The sequence below is a fragment of the Ranitomeya variabilis genome, chromosome 4, assembly GCF_051348905.1.
Source record: "Ranitomeya variabilis isolate aRanVar5 chromosome 4, aRanVar5.hap1, whole genome shotgun sequence".
Taxonomy (NCBI): Eukaryota; Metazoa; Chordata; class Amphibia; order Anura; family Dendrobatidae; genus Ranitomeya; species Ranitomeya variabilis.
In genome coordinates, this window is record NC_135235.1 from 61,860,427 (window position 1) to 61,873,216 (window position 12,790).

At 42.2% G+C, this 12,790-nt stretch overlaps 1 protein-coding gene across 2 annotated transcripts in view; it reads left to right on the forward strand.

Moving 5' to 3' along the window:
- Positions 1–418: 418 nt before the first annotated feature.
- Positions 419–12,790, forward strand: part of LOC143768390 (uncharacterized) — a 38,896-nt gene continuing 26,524 nt past the window's right edge. The window contains exons 1-4 of one of the 2 annotated variants that reach the window (XM_077257065.1): positions 419–522; positions 1,859–2,172; positions 2,511–2,664; positions 5,272–5,379. In XM_077257065.1, coding sequence (XP_077113180.1) covers positions 459–522; positions 1,859–2,172; positions 2,511–2,664; positions 5,272–5,279 — 540 coding nt within the window. In that variant the 5' untranslated portion in view covers positions 419–458 and the 3' untranslated portion in view covers positions 5,280–5,379. Of the gene's footprint in view, positions 523–1,858; positions 2,173–2,510; positions 2,665–5,271; positions 5,380–12,790 lie in introns of those variants that run through there. The other variant, XM_077257067.1, reaches the window with a different exon arrangement.

The following is a 12,790-nucleotide window of genomic DNA, read 5'->3' on the forward strand; positions in this document are numbered from 1 at the left end:
AGAATTTGTAAATTACGTAGATGAAACCATCTGAAAATGATATAGTAAAGCAGTGTTACATGACGATCACATGTGGAGTGTGGTTATAGATTACTAGAAAATAAAACCACCACATGATCCTGATTTCCATGAATTTACAACTCAATACCTTATAACATCAAGCAGTGTAGAAATATCTAATTATAGTCATATTTCTTTGTACATTCCTGGACAGTATCATATATACACTCTACACTCACGTCATCCTTCTCCTGAGGACATTTGTCCTTTTCAACAAAACAATTGTTGCAATCTCATGATCTCCTCTCCTACCTGGTCATGACTATCTACAAATCAGAAAACCCTTTTTACAAGGGGAGGAGCTGCAGAAGGACCATAAATACAGAATGAGTGTGTTGTCATCCCAAGCGACTGGATCTTCTCTCCTGTGGAAGTGCACTGAGAAGCTTTCTGCAACCATGAAGTACCTCATCTTCCTAGCACTTGTGGCTCATGCACTCGCTGCTCCACCTAAAAAGCCTGGTGAGAATATTTTCGCTTGCAGAATGTATGAATACATGTTTTTCTCATAGGTTGATCTATTTACCATCAAATTGTTATCATGAGGACCCTGCTATGTCCATAGTGCCTGTACAGAAATGCGTGGAGTCCCCTATGTCTTCTGTAGTATGGAACCATACTACTGCCTCTACGAGGTTCTGAACAGACTTCCCTGGATGCCATATTGTAGTAGAACAATTTTATAAGGAATAATATGGAGGGATAGTTGAAGCATCATGTTCCTTTATAACAGTGTTACTCAACTCCAGTCCTTAAGACCCAACAAGAGGTCAAATTTTCAGGATATCCCTAGTATTGCTCAGGCGATAATTTCATCACCTGCTCAAGCATTAATTCCATCACCTGTTCAATACTAAGGAAATTCTGAAAACATGACCTGTTGGTGAGTCTTGAGGACTGGAGTTGAGAAACACTGCTCTATAGGATCTCAGCAAAACCGAGAAGTAGTACAGCCATATTCACAAGGCCTAAAGTTTACTCTTGAACTAGTAATGTTACAACCAATTAAATTAATCTTTAGAAACAAGGATATTCCTAGTTTTGCACTGAATTGTGACATAATTTACTGAGAGCTATTATGTTCTGATAGTGTTACTTATGTAGAAGTTCAAGGGGGGTTTTCAAGTTTGTGGAAAATGTATTTGATTAGTTAAATGTATGTTTAGCTAAAAATCATTTTTCTAATTGGTTTCCATTCAAAAATTGTCATTCTTTTACTTCTTATCGCCTGTGTTTTGCACCTACAAATGCTGGATACAGGATGGGTCAACTGAGAATATATCTGTGAGCTCATTCTGATGGTACAATGGGAGCGCTTATGACTCTTTTATCTGCCTTTATTGAGTTCCTATCATTTGATTAATGACCACTGAAAACATCAAAGTTGAATGTGCAGTCTGTACTTGCAAAACAATGAAATATTTTTAATGAAGCTGAACTTCAAAAAATATTTTTAGCCTCAAATACACACAATAAAGTAAAAAAAAAAAGGTCTTAGATGAAGGTTGATCTGTTTCAAGCCCAGGTTTGTAAAGGGAGACATACAGAGCTAAAGTATCGCCAGCATAGAGCGAGTTATCATTCAAAACTACAGAGCTGTTGCAATTCCACATGGTGCCAAAACATTTGTGATGCAATTACCTTTATCTTACATTATTTTCTGCAGAAGTTAATTAGAACAAATGATTATGCAATTATATGTTTTATATATTTAAATGTAAATTGTGTCTTTTTCACATTTTCGTTGTACCGTTTCATCTATCACAGAAAAATATTTACATAACATTTTTTGTAACAGAAAAACTCCCTGAAGGTCCTAAACCTGCAAATCCACCACCCAATGGTACTATCTATCCATTTGACCATCCTAACGTAACAGGACAACCCCCACATGTTAACTCTTCCAGCCCACCTCATCCAAAAGATTCGGAAAATTCAGATGAACATACATTTGACCATCACAATGTAGCAGGATTTGGTAACTCTTCCAAACCTCCCCATTCAGAAGAATCAGATGACAATGACCATCCAAGTCATCCTAAACCTGCAGGAGGTCCATCACCCCCTTGCAAGCCACCAGCTAAGCCTGAATCACATGACAAACCTGCACAGGTAAGTTGAGTAATAATTGATCAATGAGGTTTATGATGGACATACATCTTTTTGTTAATTGCACCGTTTTCTGGAAAAAGTTAGAGGTAAACATTGATGCCTTCATTACAGCTTTCAAAAAGACCAACATTCATGTGTGCTTATGTTGTAATTACTACATAGCAAAACAGATTTTCCATTTAGAAGTCTTAAAATAGGGGATCACAGCTCATATAGGAGCAGAAATTTCAGTCAAATTGGGTGTTTCTTAGCTTTTCAAAGAACATGAATGCCAAAGGGAATGTTCTATACCTAATTTGTGTGTGATATGTATTTATCTCTACTAACATCTATTTCAGGGTCCTAAACCTACACCCAAACAACATGTGAGTGGTGCTGAGACTCATCCTACAGGAGCTCCACCTGGAGATCGCACACCTGAAAGTGGTGCAATCAGTGCATCGCTTCCAGCTATCGTTGGTGGAGGCAAGCCGGGAGGACTTGAAGGCCAAAGTAAAATTTGATTATTCTTAATCTGGGACTTGCCAAATTTGAAATCTTTCTTATTTTTTTTTTAATAGTGTATGTTGTAAGATATTTGCCACATTTTTCTTAGTATCAAATCCAAGTTATTGTGCAGACAGGAAAAAAAATGGTTCAGCTTCCAGATCCAATTGCAAAAAATCGTTATTTTATTGTTAATCTATTAAAAAATATACACATTGCATATAATAAAATAAATACCAGGATTAAGAATGTTTGGCATTCGAAATGCAAATGTTTCACAGAGGTCTCCCCTTTTATTTATTTCTTGCAAATTGTATATGTGTTTAATGAATTAACAATACAATTACTAATTTATCTGCAGTTGGATCTGGAATTTGTGGTTTAGGACTGCTCTCTAAATGCAGGTTTTGAGAATAAAATTGTAGGTATTTAAAGGAGTATCTTAAAATCGCAAAAAATGTCCAAAAATTAAATGGGATCAGATCTCACGTGATAAAAGCCCTCTTGCTCCTCAACAGCTTCTGTATACAGTAGATCCTTGCAGTGATTAGGTGCCCTCTGCCCACTTGACTTCTGCAGCCCATTGTAGATTGCTGTAGTCACATGGGTAAATGGCATGCAGTCATTGCACTGCATTGGTTCTTATGTTAGCTTACCATCATTCCTCCCTTTTCAGATTTTTTTGTGTATTCTGGACCCCTAAATGTCTTAAGGCCACATTCACACCTTCAGTATTTTACAAACCAGGAGAAGAACAATCAGAGGAAAAGTATAATATAAACATATCACCACTTCTGTATATTTCACCCATTCCTGGTTTGGCTTACAAATAGGCATAAAATACAGTCATTAATATGACAGTAAGTATAAAATACATATAGTTAAAGAAGGCTGAAACAAATAAACAAATATCTGTAAAAATACAAAATCATTCAAAAATGATTTAATAATAAGGACTAGTGTTGAGCATTCCGATACTGCAAGTATCGGGTATCGGCCGATACTTGCTGTATCGGAATTCCGATACCGAGATCCGATATTTTTGTGATATCGGGTATCGGTATCGAAACAACATTAATGTAAAAATGTGTAAAAGAGAGAATTAAAATAAAAAATATTGCTATACTCACCTCTCCGACGCAGCCTGCACCTTACCGAGGGAAGCGGCAGCGTTCTTTGTTTAAAATTCGCGCTTTTCTTTCCTTTACGTGAGTCCCGGCTTGTGATTGGTTGCGTGCCGCCCATGTGACCGGCACGCAACCAATCACAGCAAGCCGTGACGTAATTTCAGGTCCTTCAGGATTTTAAAATTACGTTCCGGCGTTGTGATTGGTTGCGTCGCAGTCACATGGGAGACGCAACCAATCACAAGCCGTGACGTCACGGGAGGCTGGACACGCGCGCATTTTAAAATGGGCGCGTGTCCAGCCTCCCGTGACGTCCCGGCTTGTGATTGGTTGCGCCGCGATCAACCAATCACAAGCCGGGAGGCTGGACACGCGCCCATTTTAAAATTTTAAAATGCGCGTGTGTCCAGCCTCCCGGCTTGTGATTGGTTGACCGCGGCGCAACCAATCACAAGCCGGGACGTCACGGGAGGCTGGACACGCGCCCATTTTAAAAAGCGCGCGTGTCCAGCCTCCCGTGACGTCACGGCTTGTGATTGGTTAATGGCGGCCATGTTGCCGGGACGCAGACCAATCACAGCAAGCCGTGACGTAATTTCGTCACGGCTTGCTGTGATTGGTCCGCGTCCCGGCAACATGGCGCCGTGACCAATCATAAGCCGGGACGTCACTGGAGGCTGGACACGCGCGCTTTTTAAAATGGGCGCGTGTCCAGCCTCCCGTGACGTCCCGGCTTGTGATTGGTTAATGGCGGCCATGTTGCCGGGACGCGGACCAATCACAGCAAGCCGTGACGTAATTTCGTCACGGCTTGCTGTGATTGGTCCGCGTCCCGGCAACATGGCCGCCCTGACCAATCACAAGCCGGGACTTCACGTAACCAAGTAAAAGCGCGAATTTTAAACAAACAACGCTGCCGGTTCCCTCGCTGAGGTCCAGGCTGCGTCGGAGGGTGAGTATAGCGATATTTTTTATTTTAATTCTTTCTTTTACACATTTATATGGATCCCAGGGCCTGAAGGAGAGTTTCCTCTCCTTCAGACCCTGGGAACCATCAGGAATACCGTCCGATACTTGAGTCCCATTGACTTGTATTGGTATCGGGTATCGGTATCGGATTGGATCCGATACTTTGCCGGTATCGGCCGATACTTTCCGATACCGATACTTTCAAGTATCGGACGGTATCGCTCAACACTAATAAGGACACAACAAAGAATGTTAAAAAAATGCTTGATATAGATTTATGCATGCAGAAATGAAAAAAAAAATCTATGTGATCCTAAAGTAGAGATCCTAAAATATTCAATTACATTAAATCTAATGGAGGAAATTTGTATTAAGATAGAATTATAAGGATTATCACAGGATAATTATTCTTTTTGCAAAGTCAGAAATTTTCTAACTTATTAATGAGTAATTTTAGTAACATTTCATATGTCCAGACTTTTCTAACAATTCTACTGTATATTATTATGTTTTGCAGGAGGCTGAGAAGAACCACTTCAGCATTTCTGACGGTTTAAAATGTCGCCATAACTGGATAAGTAATTGTTAGCAAGGCAAGAAAATAAAAATATATGTATAAAAAAAAGTTTCCATGAAGTTTTATTTTTCTTAAAAGAAATTTGTATGAGGTTGAATAATTTTGTATTAATCCCTATAGAGAAATGAATTAAAAAGGTCGTATTGAAAAAATAAACATAAACTATCGACAGGCATGATATTGTTTGGGTACAAAAAGTCATGTTTTTGTAACCTATACAATCCATTTTGAATGGTAAATTTGAAAAGTAAATCTATCCACACCTTTACATCTTCTATCTGTTTCTGCATTCCTGAGTAATTAGAGTTTTATTCAGATGAAAATGAGATAACATGGATACCTAAGCTACTGCAATGGGGTAAGCGACAAAGTGAATCAGAAAAACTATACTACATTTCTACTTGGAGACATTTGCTAAAATTGTTACCTACTACTAGGGTTGAGCGAAACGGGTCGATCATTTTCAAAAGTCGCCGACTTTTGGCTAAGTCGGCGTCTCATGAAACCCGATCCGACCCCTGTGCTTGTCGGCCATGCGGTACGCGACTTTCGCGCCAAAGTCGCGTTTCAATGACGCGAAAAGCGCCATTTCTCAGCCAATGAAGGTGAACGCAGAGTGTGGGCAGCGTGATGACATAGATCCTGGTCCCCACCATCTTAGAGAAGGGCATTGCAGTGATTGGCTTGCTGTCTGCGGCGTCACAGGGGCTATAAAGGGGCGTTCCCGCCGACCGCCATCTTACTTCTGCTGATCTGAGCTTAGGGACAGGTTGCTGCCGCTTCATCAGAAGCAGGGAGAGCGTTAGGCAGGGTCCACTAACCACCAAACCGCTTGTGCTGCAGCGATTTGCACTGTCCAACACCACCTTCGGTGTGCAGGGACTGTGGAAGCTATTTTTTTTTTTTTTCCCCTCAGCGCTGTAGCTCATTGGGCTGCCCTAGAAGGCTCCGTGATAGCTGTATTGCTGTGTGTACGCCACTGTGCAAACCAACTGCTTTTTTCAAAGCACATATCCTCTTGTTCCTTCCTTTCTGCACAGCTATCTTTTTTGTTTGTCCACACTTTTTATTTAATTTGTGCATCAGTCCACTCCTATTGCTGCCTGCCATACCTGGCTTAGATTACTGCAGGGAGATAGTAATTGTAGGACAGTCCCTGTTTTTTTTTTGTTTTTTTTGTGGGAGATTAAGATTGGCATTTCTGCTACAGTGCCATCCCTGTGTGTGCCATCTCTCACTGAGTGGGCCATAGAAAGCCTATTTATTTTTTCCGTGATTTGTGTTCTAAATTCTACCTCAACACAAAAACACTACATCAATCAGTGGGAGAAAAATATTGGCCTCAGTCAGGGCTTGTGTGTCACTGCTGTGTGTGCTATCTCTCATTCAGTGGGCTATAGCAAGCCTATTTATTTTATTTTTTTTTTAATATTATTTGGTTTCTAAAGTCTCCCTGAAAAAAAAAAAAATACCTAAAAAAACAGTGGGAGAGTAATATTGCCCTTTCAGCTTGTGTGCCAGTCTTGACTCCTGGGTGTGCCACCTCTCTCTCTCATTCAGTGGGCCATAGAAAGGCTATTTTTTTTTTTGGTTTTTTTAATATTATTTGGTTTCTAAAGTCTCCCTGAAAAAAAAAAAAACATAAAAAAACAGTGGGAGAGTAATATTGCCCTTTCAGCTTGTGTGCCAGTCTTGACTCCTGGGTGTGCCACCTCTCTCCCTCTCATTCAGTGGGCCATAGAAAGCCTATTTTTTTTTTTTTAAAATATTATTGGGTTTCTAAAGTCTCCCTTAAAAAACAAAAAATACATAAAAAAACAGTGGGAGAGTAATATTGCCCTTTCAGCTTGTGTGCCAGTCTTGACTCCTGGGTGTGCCACCTCTCTCCCTCTCATTCAGTGGGCCATAGAAAGCCTATTTATTTTTTTTTAAATATTATTGGGTTTCTAAAGTCTCCCTTAAAAAACAAAAAATACATAAAAAAACAGTGGGAGAGTAATATTGCCCTTTCAGCTTGTGTGCCAGTCTTGACTCCTGGGTGTGCCACCTCTCTCCCTCTCATTCAGTGGGCCATAGAAAGCCTATTTATTTTTTTTTTAAAATATTATTGGGTTTCTAAAGTCTCCCTTAAAAAACAAAAAATACATAAAAAAACAGTGGGAGAGTAATATTGCCCTTTCAGCTTGTGTGCCAGTCTTGACTCCTGGGTGTGCCACCTCTCTCTCTCATTCAGTGGGCCATAGAAAGGCTATTTTTTTTTTTGGTTTTTTTAATATTATTTGGTTTCTAAAGTCTCCCTGAAAAAAAAAAAAAAACATAAAAAAACAGTGGGAGAGTAATATTGCCCTTTCAGCTTGTGTGCCAGTCTTGACTCCTGGGTGTGCCACCTCTCTCCCTCTCATTCAGTGGGCCATAGAAAGCCTATTTATTTTTTTTTTTAAATATTATTGGGTTTCTAAAGTCTCCCTTAAAAAACAAAAAATACATAAAAAAACAGTGGGAGAGTAATATTGCCCTTTCAGCTTGTGTGCCAGTCTTGACTCCTGGGTGTGCCACCTCTCTCCCTCTCATTCAGTGGGCCATAGAAAGCCTATTTATTTTTTTTTTTAAATATTATTGGGTTTCTAAAGTCTCCCTTAAAAAACAAAAAATACATAAAAAAACAGTGGGAGAGTAATATTGCCCTTTCAGCTTGTGTGCCAGTCTTGACTCCTGGGTGTGCCACCTCTCTCCCTCTCATTCAGTGGGCCATAGAAAGCCTATTTATTTTTTTTTTTAAATATTATTGGGTTTCTAAAGTCTCCCTTAAAAAACAAAAAATACATAAAAAAACAGTGGGAGAGTAATATTGCCCTTTCAGCTTGTGTGCCAGTCTTGACTCCTGGGTGTGCCACCTCTCTCTCTCATTCAGTGGGCCATAGAAAGGCTATTTTTTTTTTTGTTTTTTTTAATATTATTTGGTTTCTAAAGTCTCCCTGAAAAAAAAAAAAAAACATAAAAAAACAGTGGGAGAGTAATATTGCCCTTTCAGCTTGTGTGCCAGTCTTGACTCCTGGGTGTGCCACCTCTCTCCCTCTCATTCAGTGGGCCATAGAAAGCCTATTTATTTTTTTTTTTAAATATTATTGGGTTTCTAAAGTCTCCCTTAAAAAACAAAAAATACATAAAAAAACAGTGGGAGAGTAATATTGCCCTTTCAGCTTGTGTGCCAGTCTTGACTCCTGGGTGTGCCACCTCTCTCCCTCTCATTCAGTGGGCCATAGAAAGCCTATTTATTTTTTTAAAAAAATATTATTGGGTTTCTAAAGTCTCCCTTAAAAAACAAAAAATACATAAAAAAACAGTGGGAGAGTAATATTGCCCTTTCAGCTTGTGTGCCAGTCTTGACTCCTGGGTGTGCCACCTCTCTCCCTCTCATTCAGTGGGCCATAGAAAGCTTATTTTTTTTTTTTAAATATTATTGGGTTTCTAAAGTCTCCCTTAAAAAAAAAAAATACATAAAAAAACAGTGGGAGAGTAATATTGCCCTTTCAGCTTGTGTGCCAGTCTTGACTCCTGGGTGTGCCACCTCTCTCTCTCATTCAGTGGGCCATAGAAAGGCTATTTTTTTTTTTGTTTTTTTAATATTATTTGGTTTCTAAAGTCTCCCTGAAAAAAAAAAAAAAACATAAAAAAACAGTGGGAGAGTAATATTGCCCTTTCAGCTTGTGTGCCAGTCTTGACTCCTGGGTGTGCCACCTCTCTCTCTCATTCAGTGGGCCATAGAAAGGCTATTTTTTTTTTTGGTTTTTTTAATATTATTTGGTTTCTAAAGTCTCCCTGAAAAAAAAAAAAAAAACATAAAAAAACAGTGGGAGAGTAATATTGCCCTTTCAGCTTGTGCGCCAGTCTTGACTCCTGGGTGTGCCACCTCTCTCTCTCTAATTGTGGGCCATAGAAAGCCTTTTTTTTTTTTTTTTTTTTAATATTATTTGGTTTCTAAAGTCTCCCTGAGAAAAAAAAATAAATAAATTAGGTGGGAGATTAATATTGACATTAGTGCTTGAGTGACAGTCCTGCGTGTGTGTCATCTCTGTGATTTTGTGCCACAGAAAACAGAGTGTGTAACATTGTGCCTGATTTTCCTTGTGGTCTCACCAACCTGTTAAGGGATATTGAAATCATACTGAAGTTATAGCTCACCGTGTAAGTTGTTTGACAGCAACAAATAAAGTTACTTTGGTTAAGATTTTAAAACAATGAGGAAGTCTGGTGCAAGAGGTCGTCGTGGGCGTTCATTGTCAGCTGGTAATGATGGTAGTGGTAGTGGAGCATCAGGTGGTCGTGGGGATAAAAATATTCCACCTAAGTCTGGAGCTGTGGAGCCAGTTTCGTCGTCAGGCTACACAAGGCCTCGAACGCTCTCTTTTCTGGGAGTAGGAAAACCGCTTTTAAAGGCGGAGCAGCAACAGCAAGTTTTGGCTTACATTGCAGACTCAGCCTCTAGCTCTTTTGCCTCCTCTTCTGAAACTGGTAAATGTAAAAGCAGCGTGTCGCTTGTGGATGTTCACGGTCAGGGACAAGTCGCTTCCTTGTCCTCCTCAGCAAAAACTACAACAAGAGAGAAGGATGCAGCAGGCGACACAACGGGTCACTCCATGGAGCTCTTTACACATACCGTCCCTGGCTTAGAAAGTGAAACATTTAACAGGCCATGCCCATTACAAGTATATTCTGACATGGAGTGCACTGATGCACAGCCACAGCCAGAGTACTATGCTGCTCCTTTGACTCAGACCACCACATTGCCCTCTCAGGGTACAAATCCACAATCAGACCCTGATGAGACTATGTTGCCCCGCCACGAACGCTATACCACCGACCGACACAGTGACACAGATGAAGTTGCACACGAGCTCGAAGAGGAGGTAATAGATGACCCAGTTATTGACCCCGATTGGCAGCCATTGGGGGAACAGGGTGCAGGCGGCAGTAGTTCAGAAGCGGAGGTGGAGGAGGGGCCGCAGCAGGCATCAACATCGCAACAGGTTCCATCTGCCGGGCCCGTATCTGGCCCAAAACGCGTGTCAAAGCCAAAACCTGTTGGAGCACAGCGTTGCCATCCGGTTAAAGCTCAGTCTGCAATCCCTGAAAAGGGATCCGAGTCTAGGAAGAGTGCAGTCTGGCATTTTTTTAAACAACATCCAACAGATCAGCGCAAAGTCATTTGTCAAAAATGTTCAACTAGCTTAAGCAGAGGTCAGAATCTGAAAAGTCTAAATACTAGTTGCATGCATAGACACTTAACCACCATGCATTTTCAAGCCTGGACTAACTACCAAACGTCCCTCAAGGTTGTAGCACCCTCGGCCAATGAAGCTAGTCAGCAACGCAACATCCCTTCCGTCACTGTAAGGCCACCATTTTCTGCAACACCGGCAGTATCTGTGCAGGTTTCTTTGCCAGCCAAAAGCAGTCAGGGTCAGGGAACCACCAGTTTTGTAGGAGGAAATATTGCATCTAGGGCACCGGCGGAAACAATACCGTCTCCAACCGTCTCTCAGTCTGCCATGTACACCGGCACACCCGAAAGTTCCACGATCTCCAGCTCTCCAGTCCAGCTCACCCTACATGAGACTCTGGTTAGAAAAAGGAAGTACTTATCCTCGCATCCGCGTACACAGGGTTTTAACGCCCACATAGCTAGACTAATCTCGTTAGAGATGATGCCCTACCGGTTAGTTGAAAGCGAAGCTTTCAAAGCCCTGATGGAGTACGCTGAACCACGATACGAGCTACCCAGTCGACACTTTTTTTCCAGAAAAGCCATCCCAGCCCTGCACCAGCATGTTAAACAGCGCATCGTCCATGCACTCAGGCAATCTGTGAGTACAAAGGTGCACCTGACTACAGATGCATGGACCAGTAGGCATGGCCAGGGACGTTATGTGTCCATCACGGCACACTGGGTGAATGTGGTGGATGCAGGGTCCACAGGCGACATCAATTTAGGGACAGTTGTGCCTAGCCCACGGTCTAGGAAACAGTTGGCTGTAGGCGTTCGCACCCCCTCCTCCTCCTCCTCCTCGTCCTCCTGCAGAAGCAACAGCTCTTCCACAGAACGCAGTCTGCCAACCACTCCATCGGCAGATGACACTGTTGCACACCAGTTGTCCCATTATGGGCCAGCTACTGCCAAGCGTCAGCAGGCTGTATTGGCTATGAAGTGCTTGGGCGACAACAGACACACCGCGGAAGTTCTGTCCGAGTTCTTGCAACAAGAAACGCAGTCGTGGCTGGGCACAGTAGATCTTGAGGCAGGCAAAGTAGTGAGTGATAACGGAAGGAATTTCATGGCTGCCATCTCCCTTTCCCAACTTAAACACATTCCTTGCCTGGCTCACACCTTAAACCTGGTGGTGCAGTGCTTATTGAAAACTTATCCTGGGTTCTCCGACCTGCTCCTCAAAGTGCGTGCACTTTGCTCACATATCCGACGTTCGCCTGTACACGCCAGCCGTATGCAGACCTATCAGCGGTCTTTGAACCTTCCCCAGCATCGCCTAATCATAGACGTTGCAACAAGGTGGAACTCAACACTGCACATGCTTCAGAGACTGTGCGAACAGAGGCGTGCTGTTATTTATTTGTGGGAGGATACACGGGCAGGCAGTAGGATGGCAGACATGGAGTTGTCAGGTGTGCAGTGGTCTAAGATACAAGACATGTGTCAAGTCCTTCAGTGTTTTGAGGAATGCACACGGCTGGTTAGTGCAGACAACGCCGTAATAAGCATGAGCATCCCCCTAATGCGTCTGCTGATGCAAAGTTTGACGCACATAAAGGAGCAGGCGTCTGCACCAGAGGAAGAGGAAAGCCTTGATGACAGTCAGCCATTGTCTGGTCAGGGCAGTGTACAGGACGAGGTAGCGGGCGAAGAGGAGGTGGAGGACGAGGAGGATGATGGGGATGAGTATATTTTTAATGCCGAACCTTTCCCGGGGGCACAGGAAATTGGTTGCGTGTCACGGCCGGGTTCTGGTTTTTTGAGGGACACAAGTGACGTAGATTTGCCTGCAACTGCCCCTCAACCAATCACAACCGGAGATTTGACAACTGGAACTTTGGCCCACATGGCGGATTATGCCTTACGTATCCTAAAAAGGGACACACGCATTACGAAAATGATGAACGATGACGATTACTGGTTGGCCTGCCTCCTTGATCCACGCTATAAAGGCAAATTGCAAAATATTATGCCACATGAGAACTTGGAACTAATATTAGCAACCAAACAATCAACTCTTGTTGACCGTTTGCTTCAGGCATTCCCAGCACACAGCGCACGTGATCGTTCTCACACGAGCTCCAGGGGGCAGCAGACTAGGAGTGTTAGGGGTGCACACATCAGAAGTGGCGTTGGACAGAGGGGTTTTCTGACCAGGTTGTGGAGTGATTTTGCTATGACCGCAGACAGGAC